The sequence below is a fragment of the Sinohyriopsis cumingii genome, unplaced genomic scaffold (genome assembly GCF_028554795.1).
Source record: "Sinohyriopsis cumingii isolate HCF-2022 unplaced genomic scaffold, ASM2855479v2 utg000881l, whole genome shotgun sequence".
NCBI classification, from domain to species: Eukaryota; Metazoa; Mollusca; class Bivalvia; order Unionida; family Unionidae; genus Sinohyriopsis; species Sinohyriopsis cumingii.
Window position 1 is genome coordinate 1,155,301 of NW_028315939.1, and position 22,978 is coordinate 1,178,278.

The following is a 22,978-nucleotide window of genomic DNA, read 5'->3' on the forward strand; positions in this document are numbered from 1 at the left end:
AATGACTGTTTTCTTATTAAAATGAAGAGATAAACAAAATTTTGGTAATAGTTCTTGTGCAGATTGCTGTAGTGAACATTGATGGTTTAGGATCATATCCAACATTTCGATCTTTAAACAAAAGAATTTAATGATTGTGTGTTTGTTTTTTATTTTGTTTACCTCTTCATTGTAATGTGAATTCTGTGGCTTTGGCAAGCTTGCAGTCTAGACAATTGTGATGATACTTTAAATTGCTAATGAAGTGCTTTTAGTATTATATTTAATTAAGAGTTTTTCCTTCAGATCTTGTAACTTTTGTTGTTGAGTGTAGCAATTACTGTATGGATGATGTTGAATATCAAACAGAAGCAGGTCTTGAACTGTATTTACCTTATATATTGGTACACAATAAAGTAATAATTTTTTTCCTGTCTCAGAACTTATGAATTTTGTTTTCACCATAAAAATGTGTCACTTGACTTAGGAAATGAAATAAATTGTGTTCAGTTTTCTTCCCACATCATGATAGGGACATTTGTGTCTTCTGTACACATTCTACTTTCATTCTGTGACCCACAATATTCATTACTGTACTATATTGGCAGGGGCATTTGTGTCTTCTGTATGCTGTCTTGTTTCATTTTTTTGTGACTGAAATGGTTAAATAGTTATACAGTTCCCCCATTTTAATTCACCTGATTAATGCGATTCTGGATACAATGTGGTACTACCTCATGGAAAAAAGCACACCATTGTATAGCAATGAGGGTTGAAAGAAAACATGGTGAAACTTAATTTTATATTTCCTTTTCACACCACCATTATTTAAAAATCTTGATAGTGCCAACTATATCATAGTTTTATATATTACACTATTCTCAATATATCTCACTGCTCCAGTGGCCTATTGGTTAGAGTGTCCGCCTCGGATGCAGGAAGTTGTGGGTTTAAACCCTCGCTGAGTCACACCAAAGACTTATAAACAATGGTACTGACAGCTGCCTTCCTATGCGCTCAGCATGAAGAGGTTAATGTTAGGACTGGTAGGCGTAGTGTCAGGATATTGTGACTGTCTGCAGCATGATGCCCTACTGCTAGATATCACAGTAACCTACCACACTGCAGATATTGTAGTGATATGACTGAAAAGATGTAAACGCTAGATTAAAAATCCATATCACGCACACAGACACACACACAGATGAATGCACATATGCTTGCACACACACACACACACACACACACACAGAGTATATCACAGTTAGGTATATTTCACCCTATAGTCAGTATAAGATCGTTCAGTATATAATGCAGTTGGTGGTGATGGACCCCAGCGGCCGTGTTTTAATAAGGGACAGCTGTATTGATAAAATGGATAATTACACAGTAACTAAAGTTATAGTAAACTTTGCTAGCGTTGAAGTGTTTTAAAAAAAATAATTATGTAGCATTATCAAAATACATGTGACTATCTTTCAGGTGTGATTTTTTTTTTTCTTGTTTGTTTACAAGCTTTTAGGAATCAATGACTTAAAATACATTTGTCTAGAAGTAAATGCCATTTATATTGAGGTGTGTATGGGGAAATGCAACTACATTATGTGTGCTGAGACCAGCCAGAATGTTTAGTAACAATCACCACTAACGCTAAAGTATCATACATAATTTTTCATATGCTCATAATTTTTTGGGGCGAAATAATAATTATTTTCTTTCTTCTAATGGTTTGTATGAGAATTTTTTTCTTATTTAAAAGTTTGAAAAGTTTAGATTCGTAGGAAAATGTTACATACATCACTTACTCGTTATAAGGATACATATGGTAGCCATGGAATATACTGTCTTATATTGAAGGGCCTTACAAAGAGAAAGTTTTCCAACATTTTTATCAATAAATATTCATGTTCTCCAGTTCTCCAGGCATAATTAATTTAAAGTTTTTAAGAATTACTGACTAGAGATTAATTATATAGAAACAAATATTACTTGATGATTGTTCAGTTTGGTCTGTTTCAGGATTTATTTTCTAAGTGCACATACAAAATATACACCAGTTTCAAATATGTGAAGGAACCTCTTATTGATACCATGCTACTGGATCAGGAACACAAGGTCAATCTGATGTCACATGGATCAAAGTTGCTGAGGTATTGCGATAGAATATTTTAATGTTTACTTGCGTTAAATTTGTCAAAATTTCATCCAATGTTCACTTATTTATTTTACATTTTGTTAAAATTTTTTACCCATTTTGATGATAATAATGAATATGATGATGATGAAAACAATGTTGATGATGATGATGATGATGATGATGAAGAAAATCTTGATGAAGATGAAGACAATGTTGATGATGATGATTATGAAGAAGAAGATGAAGAAAATGATGATGTTGATGATGACAGTGTTGATGATGATCATTATGTTGTTTTTGATGGTGGCAGTGGTGGTAATAGTGATCACGATGATGGACATGATTTTAGCATTTTTAATGATGGTGGTGGGTGTAGAACAAGATGCAAATTAGAAAGGGTGAAACATTTACCAACAAAAAATTATTTTTAATGCCTCTTTCTTTAATAAAAGGATTCATGAATATTAAAACTGACTTTCATTATCTCTTCAAGTCATTCACTTTATCCATCTGTCAATCAGTCCATTATCTCTGTATATGAAATTACATCAAATTATCATAAACTTACTATTTACTGTAAATTGGCTCTCCACAGATCTGTTTGAGTATTTTGGGATAAATTTTATCAGAAACTTTCTGATATTGTCTTCACATATCTTCTGTTTAAGTGTTTTGTGATAAATTTTATATATACACTTCTCTTTGTAATGAGGAAAATATATGATTTTCAACTGTTCAGACTTTGAGTTCTATTTAAGCACATACCGTATGTACTCACATATAATGAGTCATGCCACAGCCTTCACAGACCCATGTCTGTTATTGCATAATGCACTGGCAGATCTGGGTTTATGCAGATTGTTAGGAGTAATCAGTAGAATGAACAGAATAATCCCAAATCTGGCAGTGCATTATGTGACTGCAGATAAGGTTCTATGTTTACTGCAGTTGGACTCGGCTTGTATGCAAATATAAATGGCACTAGTTATTATTCAATACTACCCTGTGACATTGTATAGTTTCTAATACCTTTCTCAGTAGTGACCCTTAACTAGAAGCATACATTGGGCTAAAGCTCATGTATAATCAACAGTCTGTCAATGTTTAATTGTTTAACTCTTAAATTGACAAATAATTATATGTTTGTCAAAAATGTCATAACCAATCACATCTTTAATTTATTTCAGGATTTTCCTGGATGTCACTGTTGTCGAATACACCGTAGAAGTAACAACTTGCACTGGTCCCCAAAATTCCAGTATCTGTCTTGTTGACCTGTACACTAGAGCTGGGGCAGTGCCAACAGAGTGGCTGCATCAGAATTCTATCAACTGTACTGAGGCAGGAAATGGAAAATGTAGATTTTCTGTGAAGTCCCCAAATGTAAAATCCTGGCACTACCTGCTTGTGAAGTCCATGTCACATGATGACTTGGGTCTTACAGTTGTGCTAAATGTTAAGGGTAAGTGGAACTATGCATGGCAAGAATTTATGTTTGTATTTGATGTTTTCATTTATTAGAAGTCTGTTTCATTGATTCTTTTGAAAATAATGGGTGAACTTTTTACTATAACCAGTTAGCTCTCATCGGATTTAATATAAAATCTCAGGTGAGACATATAAAACAGTTTGGCTCTAGATAGATTATATTTACGTCTCAGATGGGACATTTAAAATAGCTGTCTATGGATTAAATATAAAATCTCAGGTGGGATTTCTAAAACAGTTCATATCTCCATTGATTAAATGTAAAATCTCAAGTGGGATATCTAAAACAGTTCATATCTCCATTGATTAAATGTAAAATCTCAAGTGGGATATCTAAAACAGATTTATGTCTACATGGAACATACATGTAGTTTGGAAAATCAACTTTTCAAAGACCACGAGGAAATGTATTCAAGAGAGGAAAATGCAAGATGGCTGTATCAGCTACACATTCATTCATAATTCTTTTATAACAGTCAGTCATTCATTTACATTATATATAAGAAGGCTTGTATAACAGTCAGTCATTCATTTACATTATACATAAGAAGGCTTGTATAACAGTCAGTCATTCATTTACATTTTACATAAGAAGGCTTGTATAACAGTCAGTCATTCATTTGCATTATACATAAGAAGGCTTGTATAACAGTCATTCATTTACATTATACATAAGAAGGCTTGTATAACAGTCAGTCATTCATTTACATTATACATAAGAAGGCTTGAATAACAGTCAGTCATTCATTTACATTATACATAAGAAGGCTTGTCTAACAGTCATTCATTTACATTATACATAAGAAGGCTTGAATAACAGTCAGTCAGTCATTTACATTATACATAAGAAGGCTTGTATAACAGTCAGTCATTCATTTACATTATACATAAGAAGACTTGTATAACAGTCAGTCATTCATTTACATTATACATAAGAAGGCTTGTATAACAGTCATTCATTTATATTATACATAAGAAGGCTTGTATAACAGTCAGTCATTCATTTACATTATACATAAGAAGGCTTGTATAACAGTCAGTCATTCATTTACATTTTACATAAGAAGGCTTGTATAACAGTCAGTCATTCATTTACATTATACATAAGAAGGCTTGAATAACAGTCATTCATTTACATTATGCATAAGAAGGCTTGTATAACAGTCAGTCATTCATTTACATTATAGATAAGAAGACTTGTATAACAGTCAGTCATTCATTTACATTATACATAAGAAGGCTTGTAAAACAGTCATTCATTTATATTATACATAAGAAGGCTTGTATAACAGTCAGTCATTCATTTACATTATACATAAGAAGGCTTGTCTAACAGTCAGTCATTCATTTACATTATACATAAGAAGACTTGTATAACAGTCAGTCATTCATTTACATTATATTTAAGAAGGCTTGTATAACAGTCAGTCATTCATTTACTTTATATGTAAGAAGGCTTGTATAACAGTCATTCATTTACATTATACATAAGAAGGCTTGTATAACAGTCAGTCAGTCATTTACATTATACACAAGAAGGCTTGTATAACAGTCATTCATTCATTTACATTATACATAAGAAGACTTGTATAACAGTCAGTCATTCATTTACATTATACATAAGAAGGCTTGTAAAACAGTCATTCATTTATATTATACATAAGAAGGCTTGTATAACAGTCAGTCATTCATTTACATTATACATAAGAAGGCTTGTCTAACAGTCAGTCATTCATTTACATTATACATAAGAAGGCTTGAATAACAGTCAGTCATTCATTTACATTATACATAAGAAGGCTTGAATAACAGTCAGTCATTCATTTACATTATACGTAAGAAGGCTTGTATAACAGTCATTCATTTACATTATATTTAAGAAGGCTTGTATAACAGTCAGTCATTCATTTACTTTATATGTAAGAAGGCTTGTATAACAGTCATTCATTTACATTATACATAAGAAGGCTTGTATAACAGTCAGTCAGTCATTTACATTATACACAAGAAGGCTTGTATAACAGTCAGTCATTCATTTACATTATACATAAGAAGGTTTGTATAACAGTCAGTCATTTATTTACATTATACATAAGAAGGCTTGAATAACAGTCAGTCATTTACATTATACACAAGAAGGCTTGTATAACAGTCATTCATTCATTTACATTATACATAAGAAGGCTTGTATAACAGTCAATCATTCATTTACATTATACATAAGAAGACTTGTATAACAGTCAATCATTCATTTACATTATACATAAGAAGACTTGTATAACAGTCAGTCACTTATTTACATTATACATAAGAAGACTTGTATAACAGTCAGTCATTCATTTACTTTATATGTAAGAAGGCTTGTATAACAGTCATTCGTTTACATTATACATAAGAAGACTTGTCTAACAGTCATTCATTTACATTATACATAAGAAGGCTTGAATAACAGTCATTATTTGCATTATACATAAGAAGGCTTGAATAACAGTCATTATTTGCATTATACATAAGAAGACTTGTATAACAGTCAGTCATTCATTTACATTATACATAAGAAGGCTTGTCTAACAGTCAGTCATTCATTTACATTATACATAAGAAGGCTTGAATAACAGTCATTATTTGCATTATACATAAGAAGGCTTGAATAACAGTCATTCATTTACATTATACATAAGAAGGCTTGTATAACAGACAGTTTCATATAAAGAACATATGCTGATTGATGACAACATATAAGAACACTTTTTTTAATTTTACATGTATATCACCCATGTTGTGTAAGGTACACCTGTTCATAAATGACAAAATTCTTTTTTCCGTTAAAGAGAGGTCTCAGTGTAAAGGCTGAGTAGTTAAGTTCATTTTTGGCTTCATCAAGGACATGGTCCAGCACCCAGCATGCATTGTGCATTAACCATTGCATTTGCTATTTTCAACTTTTTATTTAAAAAACAGCTCAAGCAATTTGTAACAGATTATTTTCAAGAAGCATTTTTGGCATTCAGAATATTAAGTTGGGACAAATGATCCTGATCCAATGTCGCATATATAGACAATGCTAAAAACAACTTGACAAGATTTGACTGTAGCGACAGTGCATGTCGACATCAAGTTTTGTAAGTTTATATAAATGATGCTAATACATTATCAGCTATTGCTGACATTGTAAAAGAATTTTAAAAAATGTGAAACAACTTATTCTCAAAACTCAATAGAATTTGCCAGAAAGTATCCTTGCATCAGGACCTTTCAAGTCTGAATAAGTGATGTTTATCAAATATGGCTGCCATTATTAGAAATAGGACATTCTTAGACAATGTCTATTATTTATTTGACAGAATTTTATAAAATTTTAACTGAATGTTACAAAATGTAGAAACTTCTTAAAATACCTCTCACAAAAACCACAAAAAAGACAGACAAAATTTAGCAGAAAACATTACACTAACCCCTGGTTATTTTGCTCTTGAACTTTGCTGTTAAGCTGATGTCAGCCAAGGGAGGTAATCCCATGCACATATGTGCCTCTTATGTTTATAGCACTGCAATTACTAATGTGCTGTTTTGTTTTTCCATAAATGTAAGTTCCTAATATCTCAAGTTCATTTCATATACTTGAAGAGACTAAATTTTCAGCTTGTCACCTCTACAACAAGGTGGATTCTAGAGTTTACTGGGAACCAAACTTGAAGGATTGACGCCCTAATAGTTTGTGTTTTTTTATTTGTCTTCATGCTGTATCAGCATTTTAGAAAAGTCTTTGTAATGTACATCAAAATATACCACAGTGTAAATGGACTCAGTCAGAAATGGTTGGAAATAAAAAAATTATAACGTACGGTAATGTCTGTTCACACAGCTTTGCAGCAGATTGCCTTTTGTAAACAAGTTTACTTGTCTTTTTTCAGACTGTGACCCAGCTAATGGTTCAGAGATAGCTCCATACTCCCCAAACATCATTGCCCAGGTTGCTCAACAGTGTGTTCTTCACCCATTGCTTGATCGTCTACAATACTCATCTCTATTTAAGATCAGGTTTGGCTACATAGTGAATGACACATTGCAGGACAATATACTGACATTGAAGGAAAATGAGACAAGAGTTCTGCCATTTGAAATTAAACCTGAACTTGACACTGGAGGAACACTAGTTGTCCAGCTTGCTATCAAGGAAGTAACTTCTGTAGAGGTACGATGTTCTACTCTTATCATTCATCTTGTTGAACTGTTACCATAGGCAAAATCTTAGAGAGAAAAATTGTTTTTATTCTTCTGTTGTGCTTATCTGTTATTGTTAGCAATCGAAAATAAAGATAAAACATGAAACAAAGTATGGGGAGGTTTTCTTCTCTGCAAATTCTGTCTTTTTTTTTTTTTACCAGTGAGAGTACCAAAATTAATTTTCACCCTTGGGGCATTATTCCAAAACTATGATGTTGTGACCTAGTATGAAATAAGAAGTCTCCCTGTTTCCCAAGCTTGTCTCTTGTTTTTACTTTGGCTCAGATACAACATTTACCTGCACTTCTTTGACTAATGGTAATTAGTTGATATCACCCATTCATACATGTCATTAGATCATATTGCCTATCCATACATGGCATTATGTGATATCTCCCATCCATACATGGCATTAGGTGATATCTCCCATTCATACATGGCATTAGGTGATATTGGCCATTCCTACATGACATTAAGTGATAGTGCCCATTCATACATGGCATTAGGTGATATCTCCCATTCATACATGACATTAGGTGATATTGCCCATTCATACATGGCATTAGGTCATATTGCCTGTCCATACATGAAATTAGGTGATATCTCCCATTCAAACATGGCATTAGGTGATATCTCCCATCCATACATGGCATTAGGTGATATCTCCCATTCATACATGGCATTAGATGATATTGCCCATTCCTACATGGCATTAGGTCATATTGCCTAACCATACATGGCATTATGTGATATCTCCCATCCATACATGACATTAGGTGATAACACCCATTCATACATGGCATTAGGTGATATCTCCTATCCATACATGGCATTAGGTGATATCACCCATTCATACATGGCATTAGGTGATATTGCCCATCCATACATGGCATTAGGCAATATTGCTCATCCATACATGGCATTAGGTGATATCACCCATCCATACATGGCATTAGGAGATATCGCAGATCCATACATGGCATTAGGTGATATTGGTCATCCATAATTTGCATTATTGAAAAGATACAATATATGCACAGGTAATATAATGCAACTCATTCCACACCTTTACAGTTCATAGTTTTTGAAGATTAATTAGGTAGTCACAGTAGTGTTATACTTTCGATCCACCTCTTAATAGCAATGGTGGAACAGGTGTAAGTATCTACAGCTGTTTTTAGATGGGCATTGCAAGTAGTACATGATGAAGGCAAATGGTACATGCTTGCTGCATCTAGTAATTTCATTTTGCAAATGAAATGAAATATATATAAAAAGAGTTTCTTTTATAAGTTTCATGCTTTCATACCTTCACCTTAAAAATGTCAGGTCACTGACACAGTTTAAAAAACTGCCATCCTGTTGTCAAATGGTTTCCATGAAGTATTGCCCAGGCTATAATATCATGAAGTATTGCCCAGGCTATAATATCATGAAGTATTGCCCAGGCTATAATATCATGTAGTATTGCCCAGGCTATAATATCATGTAGTATTGCCCAGGCTATAATATCATGTAGTATTGCCCAGGCTATAATATCATGAAGTATTGCCCAGGCTATAATATCATGTAGTATTGCCCAGGCTATAATATCATGAAGTATTGCCCAGGCTATAATATCATGAAGTATTGCCCAGGCTGTAATATCATGAAGTATTGCCCAGGCTATAATATCATGAAGTATTGCTCAGGCTGTAATATCATGAAGTATTGCCCAGGCTATAATATCATGTAGTATTGCCCAGGCTATAATATCATGAAGTATTGCCCAGGCTATAATATCATGAAGTATTGCCCAGGCTATAATATCATGTAGTATTGCCCAGGCTATAATATCATGTAGTATTGCCCAGGCTATAATATGATGAAGTATTGCCCAGGCTATAATATCATGTAGTATTGCCCAGGCTATAATATCATGTAGTATTGCCCAGGCTATAATATCATGAAATATTGCCCAGGCTATAATATCATGAAGTATTGCCCAGGCTATAATATCATGAAGTATTGCCCAGGCTATAATATCATGTAGTATTGCCCAGGCTATAATATCATGTAGTATTGCCCAGGCTATAATATCATGTAGTATTGCCCAGGCTATAATATCATGTAGTATTGCCCAGGCTATAATATCATGAAGTATTGCCCAGGCTATAATATCATGAAGTATTGCCCAGGCTATAATATCATGAAGTGTTGCCCAGGCTATAATATCATGTAGTATTGCCCAGGCTATAATATCATGAAGTATTGCCCAGGCTATAATATCATGTAGTATTGCCCAGGCTATAATATCATGTAGTATTGCCCAGGCTATAATATCATGTAGTATTGCCCAGGCTATAATATCATGAAGTATTGCCCAGGCTATAATATCATGAAGTATTGCCCAGGCTATAATATCATGTAGTATTGCCCAGGCTATAATATCATGTAGTATTGCCCAGGCTATAATATCATGAAGTATTGCCCAGGCTATAATATGATGAAGTATTGCCCAGGCTATAATATCATGTAGTATTGCCCAGGCTATAATATCATGTAGTATTGCCCAGGCTATAATATCATGAAGTATTGCCCAGGCTATAATATCATGAAGTATTGCCCAGGCTATAATATGATGAAGTATTGCCCAGGCTATAATATCATGTAGTATTGCCCAGGCTATAATATCATGTAGTATTGCCCAGGCTATAATATCATGTAGTATTGCCCAGGCTATAATATCATGAAGTATTGCCCAGGCTATAATATCATGTAGTATTGCCCAGGCTATAATATCATGTAGTATTGCCCAGGCTATAATATCATGAAGTATTTCCCAGGCTATAATATCATGAAGTATTGCCCAGGCTATAATATCATGTAGTATTGCCCAGGCTATAATATCATGTACCATAACTCATCTTAACCCTGGTAGTGATGTGTAATTTTGGGATGACCTGGAAACCAGTGCTGATTTGTTTCTAACTGCCCTCTGCGTGTATGCTGAATTGTTTCAGAACGATACAGACTTTTAGGGCCAAATCAATATAACAACTACAAAACTAGTATTTATAATCAGATTGCTGAGGAAATGTGCAAAGTGATGCATGTATGCATGCGGATTGAAAACATTAAAAATGTCCGTGAGATTGATGCGTGTTCATGGTTGCCATAGCAACCAAATAGAGAAAATGGGTGGAAAAGTAATTTTTTACCCATAAAAATCGAATATGCAGACTGAATTTGATTTCTTTAATAGCTTTTATAATTAATGCATTCTTTAGTATATAACAGCAAATATAGTTTTTGAATAACTTGCTTTACAACTCAAGTTGTTTTAAATTCTCATTTTTAATACATCTTATAATGTTCAGCTATTTTTTTGGAGGGGGGCATCCCTTGTCTGATCATTTCATACCATTAGAGTTTGGCCCACCTTCCTAACTGTAGTTGTACCTGTAGTCTTAGTGTATTAGTCCAAGGTGAATGCTGTTCGTTACAGTTTTTAATTTGTTTGTTTGTTTTCTTTAAGTATTTTTGGGGTAGCTTGTATGGGTTGTGCCTGTTTGCTTTCTCATACTGTATGTTTTTGTTTGTTTTCCTTAATTAAGTAGTTTTTGGGGATAACTTGTTTGGGTTGTACCTGAGTGCTTTCTCATATTGTATTTTTTTTCTACTGTATGTTTTGGTCCTCTCAGATCTTCTTTTTTTATTTAAATTATTCATTTCCACAACTGTCAGTGGCCTACCAAACAGACTTATTTAATTCTTTTACATTCTTCCTAACTGTAGTTGTACCTGTAGTCTTAGTGTATTAGTCCAAGGTGAATGCTATTCGTTACAGTTTTTAATTTGTTTGTTTGTTTTCTTTAAGTATTTTTGGGGTAGCTTGTATGGGTTGTGCCTGTTTGCTTTCTCATACTGTATATTTTTGTTTGTTTTCCTTAATTAAGTAGTTTTTGGGGATAACTTGTTTGGGTTGTACCTGAGTGCTTTCTCATATTGTATTTTTTTCTACTGTATGTTTTGGTCCTCTCAGATCTTCTTTTTTTATTTAAATTATTCATTTCCACAACTGTCAGTGGCCTACCAAACAGACTTATTTAATTCTTTTACATTCTACTATCTACATCTGAATGATTTCAATGCAATATCATCAGATAGAGCAATATTATTGTAGAGTAGTGTACCAATTTTTTGGTTATATATTGTAATGAAACAGCCAAAAATGCCAGTGTGCTACCAAGTTAGCTCTTTGATCTTTACCACCCAGCGAGGCAGAAATAACAGTATGAACACTGAGATGGAGTTTGAAACATTGGAGAGCTCTTGTGTCCGGTACACATGTATGATAGTGATATTGGTATCAAGTATTCTTTTGAGTGGAGCTGTACATCTGAGAGGCCTGAAAGTCATTATTACCAAAAATTAACAAATATTTCTCATTGATTTTAAATTATAGAGCAAGAGTTGTCAGGTTTTCAATGATAATTAATAATTGCAACTTGCCAAAAATATTTGAAATTAAATTTCTCAGTAAGTCTTAACATATCTTAACTTTTATGTTGTCAAACATTTGAGGAAAAAAGAATAAGAGATCAAGCATATTATTTTCATTGGCCTACCTCGAAAACTAGCTCTGTTAAAATGAAACAAAATGAACTGATGAGAAAAAGAAAAAAAAAAGATATCTACTGGGTCAAAAGTTCAGATATTGGATGAAGGTCTTCATTGTTAGATTACAAAAGTCACATACAATTCACATTGCTGTCATAAGAGTGGGAAAAATTAAGAAGTGAAATTCTCTCTCGTCCATTTCTTTTTCAACTTGATTGTTGAGAGAGAAAGAGAGAGAGATAGAGAAGCAGAGCAAAATGACTTTATAATGCTATAGAAATATTGTAATTTTTAGTTTTTAAATGATAGGCAAGTAAGGAATATGTTGCAGTCTACACTCGACACCCCCCTAAATGTAAAATGAATGGTTGGTACCCATCAAGCTCATACAGTTCTCACTCTTGATGATACATTGTATCACCAATAAAAGAAAAGGCTTGCACATGACAGACTCATTGATAAACTTAGCTACTATATAGTTTAAGCTCGATTTAATGGAACTTTAAGTTGTTACTGAATGGGATGGCCATGTTATAGCACATAAATATCAACACGCAATAGTGTCAAAGCACTTTCATATCAACACATGATATATTCCTGCAGAAAATTAATTCTCAAAATTTGGAAAACTCTGCATATTGCTATTACCGCCACACAAAGCCCTAAAAAACTTTATTCTAATTTGTACTATTCCATACATACATACAGTAATCAGCTCCTACTGGGTATGGGACAGCTATGAGACTGCAACTACTTAACAGCCTTCATATTGTTTACATCAATGTCCACTGCTGACAACAGAATTTCCTGGGCAGATAAGTCGGTTTGAATATTTGTTTCACTGATGTTCTGTTATAGTGATGCAGAGCCGTGATCTTTGAGACAATTAAGTATGCTATCTCCTTGTTATTATTAGCTCACGATTAATGATTGGCCTAGATTGGACAGCTGTAGATGACACTGTCCTGTGCCATAAAAATATGTTATCCGCACACAGAACTAGGTGATGTTTGACCAGAAATATATGGTTCCCACATACACAGCCAGGTGACATCATCCATAAATATATTTCTTCTGCACTACCTGGGTTAATCATTTTGTTTATATTTTAGAAAAAAATTGTCTATTTCAAACTTTGTTTTTACATTGATTACTTACCAGAAAGTTTGTAAATGATGATGCAGACACCATTAGCACATGATCCATCAAGGAAGCTGATCCCTGTGTTTAGGGAAGCTGATCGCTGATCCCAGTATTTAGGGAAGCTTATCCCTTTATTTAGGGAAGCTGATCCCTGTATTTAGGGAAGCTGATCGCTGATCCCTGTATTTAGAGAAGCTGATCCCTGTATTTAGGGAAGCTGATCGCTGTATTTTTTGTAATAATTTAATTGCTCTGCTATTCAGTGCAATGTATTTACATTTTGAGTGCCTCTGTTTTTCAAAGATGAATTTTTTGCATAATGTTTATGAAAATGGACGAAAGAATGATGTAAAATGATCAAAGCCAATAAAAGTGGAACCCGGTTTAGCAAGATTTCAGTCTGTTTCATTTAATACCATTTCTAATGCTGCAGCATTGTCTTTTGTGATGCTATATCAGAGAAACTTAAGGGAACGTTTGGGAACATGTTGCCTTGCTTCACAGGTTTAGCTTGTAGATTTTATAAGAATATTCCTACTCCAGCCATTTTATTGGTATGTTTTATAGCAGCCTGACACCAAAGTAACTATACTAACATGTTTGCTGAGGGACAGAATACCAGTCTATAGGGAAGGAGAGTTTTGCATTGGAAATGGTACATCCTTTGAATTACAGTCCCAGGGTTCTCAGTCATCCCAGGTCTATCTTCCATACCCAGAGCCAGGGGTGTGGTTCATCTCCATGGTGATGAAATGCAAGGCTGACAATAGCAGCAAAGCAAACAAAAGGTACAGTACAAATTATTCTTTGACTTGATTTCAAGATCAAAGATTACTATGTTGAAAACAGCAAGAAAATTGTACAATGTTGTTGGAATAGCATTATTTAGGAATAAAAAAGTATTGAATTTCTGTCATGAAAATCAAGTTATGGAACATTTTAGAAAGATGTGTCTGAAATTATCCTAAAATTTTGGTTATACTAAATGAAATATGTGATGAAATATCGAAAGCATTTGAATTTTTATAAAATCTTTGGCATGGCTCTCACCTCTTTCAACAATGACACGATCAGATTACATCACTACTTCAGGGCTTTGCATTAATGTGTTTTCCATCATGTTTTACTATATTACTTTTAATTATTGATAACATAATTCAGTTCTATGCAAAGTTAGGAAACATTTTGGAATTTGTTCCAAATAGGGCTTATTAGGCAAAGTTGATATGTTGACATACTGTAAAATATTGCCATCAGAAATCTTATTTGCAATTCCAGTTATTAAATTTAAGCACTTCATTAATAAACTTACGTTTTATTGTGTATGTAGAAATTTAATGTCTGTGACCACGTGTTACATCATATAGCATTAATATCATGTAATTTTTGGACGTAGCAGAAAATACCATCATTAATCCAAATATCTGTATCTTATATTTCAGAAACCATATTTAAAATTTTTTTTTAGTAATTTTCTGTGGTACATAAAATATCTGGATACCAAGTACATTTTTATTTAAGTCTATGCAAAAACTCAGACTAAAGCACAAGCTAACACATTCTATACTTATACTAAAAGATGGCTGATTGAATAGATGACAATCAGATCTTGAAAGTTCTTTGATTGCTGAAGTTCCTCTGGCCCTTCCAGCCTGTTAGCTATTTTCTACTGGCCCTTCCAGCCTGTTAGCTATCTTTTACTGGCCCTTCCAGTCTGTTAGCTATCTTCTACTGGCCCTTTCAATCTGTTAGCTATCTTCTACTGGCGCTTCCTGCCTGTTAGCTATCTTCTACCAAAATAGTTAGTTTGACTTGAATGTGCTGGGCACATCAGTAAACAGTAGGGCTATTAAGTGGGCACATCAGTAAACAGTAGGGCTATTAAGTTTTCAGAATTTTGGAAAATTTATAGTTTTAGTTTCTGCACATCTGTACAGTAATGAAAGTAATTGTTTTTCATGTCTGAATAATTTGTGTGATCTTAAAAACATTGGTGACATTGGATTTTTTTATAAAAAAACAGTTCTTCTGAGTTAATCATGTGACTATTATATATTTTGTTCTTGGTAACAGTTCCGCCTTTCAACCATGTAACAAAGTTTCTACAGTCATATCTGCCCATATCATGTCTGAACCCTGCATGGACGGAAAGTGTACGGATCATGGAAGATGCTCTGTGTACCTGCATGGACAAGTGGTCTATTCCTCGTGCCAGTGTGAAGCTGGTAAAACTTTAACTTTTCTTGAGCCAAACTCAGATTTACTGATGTTTTTTTAAAAACACATCCTTGTGAGTGAAAATAATGTGATTGATGTCTAACAATTAATGCATTTACTTTGTAATGTTACTTTATTAAATTGAAGCTGAATTCAATTAGGAATGTACATCTTATATATTTTAAGGTTTCAGACTTTTGATTTTCAGAGTCTCTATATATATAGCATAGCATCCATTTCCTTCTACCAAATTTAGTTTGTATCATTAAAAAGTAGTATTTAAAAAAAAACTTTATGGTATTACTAATATTAGTAAACAAAAGTACAAGTTGATGGGTTTACATGTCAATTTTATGTCAGGTTAGGTAACTCAAATTTTGGCAAAAATTATACTTGACAGTAGTTATCTCCCACTGTTCCACTGCTGTTTTGTACCTGAAATAATAATATCAAATGCTTTTGAAAGGAAATCAGAAACAATTTATCAAGTAATATTTTAAATCTTACCATAAATTTTTATTTGACATATAATTAAAAGAAAAATATTATAAAGATTATTAAGTGCAGAATATTTATGATAGTACAAAAGACCATCTGGAAATATAAATATTCTCCCTTCTGATTTTATGTAAATTAGTATCACTTCAACTTTTGAAACCATCTGTCTTCTCAATTTTTTATATCTTGGTGAGTGAAATAAATGCTAATTGAAATTTTGTGAATTTTGGTAAGCATACAATCAAATTTATGCAACAGGTTTTACACATTTTATTAATTAAACCACAAAGTAATGTAATCAGGTGAATTGAGTTTTAGTATATACTTCATAATGATATATTAAAATATATCAGTGACTATATCACATTTGGCATTACTTTCATTTATTTCTTTCAACCTGAATTTCCATCTTTAGGCGTATTTTATTTCAAGACTGTTGACTTTCTAGTATACATTTATGAAATCAATGAAAAGGCATAAAAATTAACCTAAAACAGCAACTGGCAGGCTTCAAGAATTAACTTTTCATAATTAGTTTTCCACATGAAAACATTCATTAATTTAACAAAATACATAATTTAAAGCATCATATGTACAATCTTAATGTGTGAAAAGTCATTCCTAAAATTATTGTAAAATTTGGAATTTATTTTTATTAGTACAGTAATGCAGCTGTTATCACATTGACTCAGAATGGAGAAATAAAGTCATGCAAATTGAACGTTTTTGCCTTAAAAATATGTAATAAAAGAAACTGTATTTGTTTTTAATAGATATAAGGAAATATTTCACCCAGGAAATGAAACATGCAAAGCCACTTCACTTGTGAAATATTTTCTTATGTCTGATAAACAAATGTAGATGTCTTATTTACATCTTGCTGCCTCTGATATTTTCCCTTTCCATGTATGACGTCAAGCTATCATGCATTCAATATGTAACGAATAAGTACTTGTGGTATACCCTCGCTTAAGGTATTCTGGTGTTTAGCCTGAATTTACAAAAAAAGAAAACTCTGAATGCATCCCACTTACAGTTGAAAATTATCTTTTATTTCTTACTTTCAATTTATGAATTAGTTGTTTCGTTCGATGCAACTAGGGTCTTGAATAAACACTTACAAAGCCAATCATACCTTGTTTTTCTACTTTTAGAAGAAGAAAAAATGCATTTTTACTACAAGTTCTGGTTCACTCACTATGGTAGGGAAAAATTCATTTAAAATATCAACAAAGCAGGCATCTTTTTTATAAATCTTACCAACAAAGTATCCATCTTTTTTTATATATCTTACCAACAAAGTATCCATCTTTTTTTATATATCTTACCAACAACGTATCCATCTTTTTAGGCTGGAGGGGTTATGCCTGTACTGATGGTTCGCATGCTGTGTCTGTTGATGTTCAGCTGCAGGAGTTACTGTTCCTGACACTTAGCAACATCTTTTTCCTGCCACCTATAATCCTAGCAATCTACAGACACCATTTTGTGGAGGCATTTGTCTATGCTTACACCATGGTATTTTCAGCTGTGAGTTACATTTGATATTTTCCTTGGCAAATAAAGATGCAATTTTTTAAAAAGCCATTGTTATCTTTGGCTACATATTCTGTTTAAAAATGACAAGTTTGTTTACTGTTTGGTTATTTGAGTACTCCATTCTGTTTTCCCAACTTCAGGTTTAGCATCACACATATAACTTTATTTTCCAAAATATTTATTGATATGTAGATTTGATTGTTACTTTTTTATAGCTTTATTCCAAATATTTTCTCATTGGATATGTTTATTTATCACATTAATGTTAGGGAATAAGTCCTGTTGCCTCTTCAATCCAGACCTCCTGACAAGAAGTGGTGCAGTGCTTTTGGGTTTGTTATTTCCAGTATTTTTTTGTTGTTTGTTTATTTTATTTCAGATATATATATATAGAAAAAACAGTGTGCTAAATGCAAGTAGTTTAACCTCAACAAGGACAATCAGAACATCTGCTTATTCAGTATAAAATGAATGTAAGTTTAATCCTGCAGTTCATAGTCAGAGGAAACATGGTTCAGTGTGATGCAGAAAAATTTGAAACTAGGGGAGAGGACAGGTGAAGTCAAAGTCAGTGGATAGCAGTATCTTGTTCGTGACTAGTGTAATGGGGACACTATGATTGCACCTCCACCTGCTTTGAGCTATGCTGTCAGCTACTTTCATGTTCACCAGCTAGAGATGGAGAATTGATCAAGTTGCAGATGAGGAGACTTTTTCAGGAGAAATCTTAGAAGTTGTTAGCTTTGGAGGCATTGATATCCCTTCATTCAGGCATGTTTTAAATCTTGTTTGGAATTGATGCAAAAGTTTTATACCCAGATTTTGACAGCCTATTGGGAGTAAGTTCCTTGTATGCCTTAGTGCCTGTAAGTCTTGGATTATGAGACTGGAGGTCACTTGTGTAAGTGCGCTTTGCTGCATATTTCTGACTGTCTCATTTTATACAGAACCATATGAAATAACTGACCTGTCCATTTCATGGGTCCAGCTAACTGTCATTCTAACTGTTTATCCATTCAGCCATCTATCCCAGTAAACATTCCTATTTGGTGTCTGAATGGCTGTCCAGCCTAAGGGTCTGATGTTGTTGGCATATATTGTGGAGAAATACTATTATACTGAGAGATGGTGGTACTGTATCCATGCTTAGGATATGTCAGATGTGACCATGGAAACTTTGTATCCAGCACAGTGTGTCAGATGTGACCATGGAAACTTTGTATCCAGCACAGTGTGTCAGATGTGACCATGGAAGCATTGCATCCTGCATAGTGTGTCAGATGTGACCATGAAAGCATTGCATCCTGCATGGTGTATCAGATGTGACCATGAAAGCATTGTATCCTGCACAGTATGTATATGGAAAATCTCTATATATTGTCTCATTATGATTTGACAATTGAACAGACATTAGCTTTAAAGCTACAGTCAAGGACAATTTCTGGTTGTTGTCACTCAGACCTGCCAACCCTTACAACTTGACCAAATTTACTTTGTTTTCTTGTCTATAATGGAAATTTGTTGAGGCATGGGACATTACAGCTTAGTTCTATTGTTAGCTTTCTGTTTTCCCATTGGTACATGCAAATTCACCAGATTTCATAATTTACTCTGCAGAAATTTTGTTACAGTTGATCTTTTTGTTTTCAGAGTGATAGACCCAGTCCCTTTTCCATATTACCAGTTTAAATCTATGTAAATTATAAATGAATTGCATACTGTAAACTATAAGTCTCATTTTTGTATTTTTTAAATTTCTATTTTCAGATTTACCATGCATGTGATGGAGACAGACTGAATGTCTACAAGTGGTGTCCTCTCCGCTACTCTGTCCTGAGTTTCTGTGACTTTTTGGGGTCCTCTGCCTCCATTTGGGTAACAATTGTTGCCATGATGAAACCTCCTGACAAGGTCAAGGCCGTTTTACAGGTTGCTGGACCAATGTCTTTGGCGGTCGGAGTTCTTTATGATAAGACCAGCTATTTGCTGTTTGCTGTACCATGTGGAATTGGACTGATAGGGATTATTATTTCCTGGGTGAATATGCATATTTTAACGGTACATTACAGACCTTAAGATAAGCAGTGTGTTTGTTTAATTTAGACAAGTAAATTGTCTAAGTATGCATAAAGAAGTATTTTAATGCATTCCAATTATGAAACACAATTTAATTTTTTAATATTTAGTCCAAAGCTCAGCTTACTTGATTGTGCCATAAGCATTGTCCATGTTTTACGGGTGCATATTCAGTCATTATAAACTATGCTGTCAGAACAAATTCCAGATGATTCTTGCACATTTGAAATGATAGAACTTGATGTGATAACATTCATTCCAGTCCACAGATTTGGGTATTGAAGAGAGTATCATCTTTTGCAAAACTACAAAATTAACACCCACAAAAAAATCAATTCACTTTGCAAAAAATGCTGGCACGTGCCTGTTTATTTTAATTGTTTATCTCCAATGGCCAAACATTGTTAAGGTTGGGGGCCCAGGGTATGTCATTTGTTATCAACTGTAGGCTTTGAGAATTCTGCTCCGTCAGCAGTATTCAGTGCTTAAGAACTGGATGTTGAATATTACATAGTGTTGAACATTTTGTACATGACAAAGTCAGCCAATGCTACAAATTTATTTGGAACCAGTCATAATAAGATTGAGATGAAATAAATAAAACTATCTTGTTTTTTATTCCAGACTTGTCGATGTCAGTACAGAAAGCAGTGCTACCCTGCTAAGTGGCGATATGTGTTGTGTCTGCTGCCTGGCTTGATTTTAGCTGCGGGAGGCCTTTGTATTTTTGCTTTGGTCGAAACCAAGGAAAATTACCTCTACTTGCACAGTGCTTGGCATGCAGCAATGGCACTTTCTGTCATCTTCTTGTTGCCTCCTGGCAAGAGGAAAGGTAATGTTGCCTAATATTCTGGTATATTATAAAGCACTTTGCAAAAATATTAATATTTCATCTCTCTATATAGTGTTTTTCACAAAGGTCAGAAGCAAAGAATGCATAATGTCATTGTAGTATTGGTCATCATCATCATCATCAGTCCCGTAGTCTGGTAGACCATTGGAGCACCGCACCAGACCGAACAACCAGCTTCCTCCATTCCTCTTGATTTTCTGTCTTTGTCGCTCAATATCAAGCCTGATTACTCTCGAATGTTATCTTCCCACCTCCCTCTTTCTTTGCCTGCCTCTTGTTCTTCTTCCTTGTTCAGTGCCTTGCAGGATTGTCTTGGCAAGTCCTGATGATCGTGAGACATGCCCATACTACTGCAGTTTACATATTTTTGCTGTGATCAGGAGGTCATTGTGAGGCCCAGTGGCTTGTCTCATCCTTTGCCATATTTCTTCATCGGTGACATGGTCTTTGTATGTGATGCTGAGGATCTTTTGGAAACATCTCTGTGGTCTGTATCTATTTCTCTAAGTCAGCTGTTATGGTCCGTGATTCGCAGGTGTAGTGAAATATCGAGATCACCAGTGAGTGCATCAGTCTGACCTTTGAACTGAGTGCAATGTTCTTGTTGTTCCAGATGGGCTTTAGTTTTGTCAGTGCTGCTGTTGTCTGTGCAATCCTGGGGAGTACTTCAGGCCTCAATCCTTCATCAGTTACAGTTGCCCCCAAATACTTGAAGCTGTGGACTGTTTCTAGCTTTGTACCTTGGACCCTGATGTCAGTGTTGATGCCCTTGGTGTTGTTGGTCATCATTTTGGGCTTCTCAGCACTAATTTCCATGCCATAGGCTATTGAGGTTTTGTCAAGGCTCTCTACTAAGCTAGCTAATTCTTGCTCATTTCCTGCTAGTCCATCAATGTCTTCTGTAAAACGTAAGTTGGTGATTGTTCTGCCTCAGATGCTGACTGTCCCTTCATGCTTTTCAAGCGTGTCTACCATGATTCTCTCCAGAAAGATATTGAATAGTGTGTGAGAGAGCAGACAGCCCTGTCTGACTTAAACTGTCATTCTGAACCAGTCCTCTATGCTGCCGTTGAAGTATACTGCACTGGTGTCATTGTCAAAGAGGTGCTCTATTTCTGTGATGAGGTTGGCATTGATGTACAGTCTTGATGTACAGGCTGCATGCCTTACCCTGTCAAATGCCTTCTTGAAATCCACAAAGACATGGTACAGATCTTGCTGGTGTTGGAGGTACTTCTCACACAATATGCTGAGGTTGAAGATCTGCTCTGTTGTGCTGTGCCCTGCTCTGAACCCTGCCTGCTCCTCGGCATTGATTTTTTTCAGCCTGTGGCTTTAGTCTGTTCAGCAGTATCCTTAACATGACTTTGCTTGGATGGCTTATAAGAATGATTGTGCTGTGGTTTTGACACTGTTGCAAGTTGCCTTTCTTGGGGAGGGTGATGATCATTTGTTGGGTCCATGGTGATGGCCATACTCATGTTTGCCAGATCTTGTTGAAGATGTTTGTGAGGGCGCTAATCATTGCTTCTCCCCCAGCTTGGATCAGTTCTGCTGGGATGTTGTTTACTCCTGCTGACTTCCTCTTTTTCAATGATCTCACGGCAGCTTCTAGTTCTTCACATAGTATAGGGTGTTTGTCATTGTTAGTTGCTGGAGGGACATTCAGTACCTTTGGATCTGTTGTGATTCAGTGGTTGTAAAGTTTTGCGCACTACTCTGTCCATCTTTCCAGAATATCTTTCTCTTCTGTGAGGCAGTTTCCAGCTTTGTCCAGTAAGGAGGTAACCCACCGTTGTTTTGCACTTGTTAGAACTTGGACCAGTTGGAATGCTTTCCTGCTGTTGTTCCTTTTCAAGTTTCCCTCAGTGTCTTTGGACTGTTCTTCTATCCAGTTATCTTTTGCTTTTTTCATGCTTTCCTTAACTTCCTGGTTGACTGCCTTGTACTGCTCTGCCCCTTCTGTATCATTCTTTTTCTTCTTCAGTACCCTCCTCTTGTCACACAGGTTCAGGACCTCAACTGTGACCCAGGGCTTCTTGACTGGACAATGTCTACCAAGGATCTCACTGGCTGTTTTGGTTGTTGCTGTATTGAAGGTGGTGATTAACATGTCCATGTCAGTATTGTCAGCATCAAAGATGGTGAGAGGTGCAAATTTCCCACCAATCATTGCCCAGAAGACTTTTGCTACTTTGGGATCCTGCTACTGCAATGCA

At 34.6% G+C, this 22,978-nt stretch overlaps 1 protein-coding gene across 2 annotated transcripts in view; it reads left to right on the forward strand.

The window, feature by feature from the left end:
* LOC149773128 (transmembrane protein 8B-like) overlaps nucleotides 1-22,978 on the forward strand; it is a 49,936-nt gene that overhangs the window by 13,562 nt on the left and 13,396 nt on the right. For both annotated transcript variants that reach the window (XM_089946779.1, XM_089946777.1), the window contains exons 4-11: nucleotides 1,999-2,129; nucleotides 3,304-3,578; nucleotides 7,519-7,799; nucleotides 14,144-14,364; nucleotides 15,650-15,801; nucleotides 17,643-17,821; nucleotides 19,598-19,867; nucleotides 20,531-20,738. In XM_089946779.1, coding sequence (XP_089802905.1) covers nucleotides 1,999-2,129; nucleotides 3,304-3,578; nucleotides 7,519-7,799; nucleotides 14,144-14,364; nucleotides 15,650-15,801; nucleotides 17,643-17,821; nucleotides 19,598-19,867; nucleotides 20,531-20,738 — 1,717 coding nt within the window. The remainder of the gene's footprint in view (nucleotides 1-1,998; nucleotides 2,130-3,303; nucleotides 3,579-7,518; nucleotides 7,800-14,143; nucleotides 14,365-15,649; nucleotides 15,802-17,642; nucleotides 17,822-19,597; nucleotides 19,868-20,530; nucleotides 20,739-22,978) is intronic.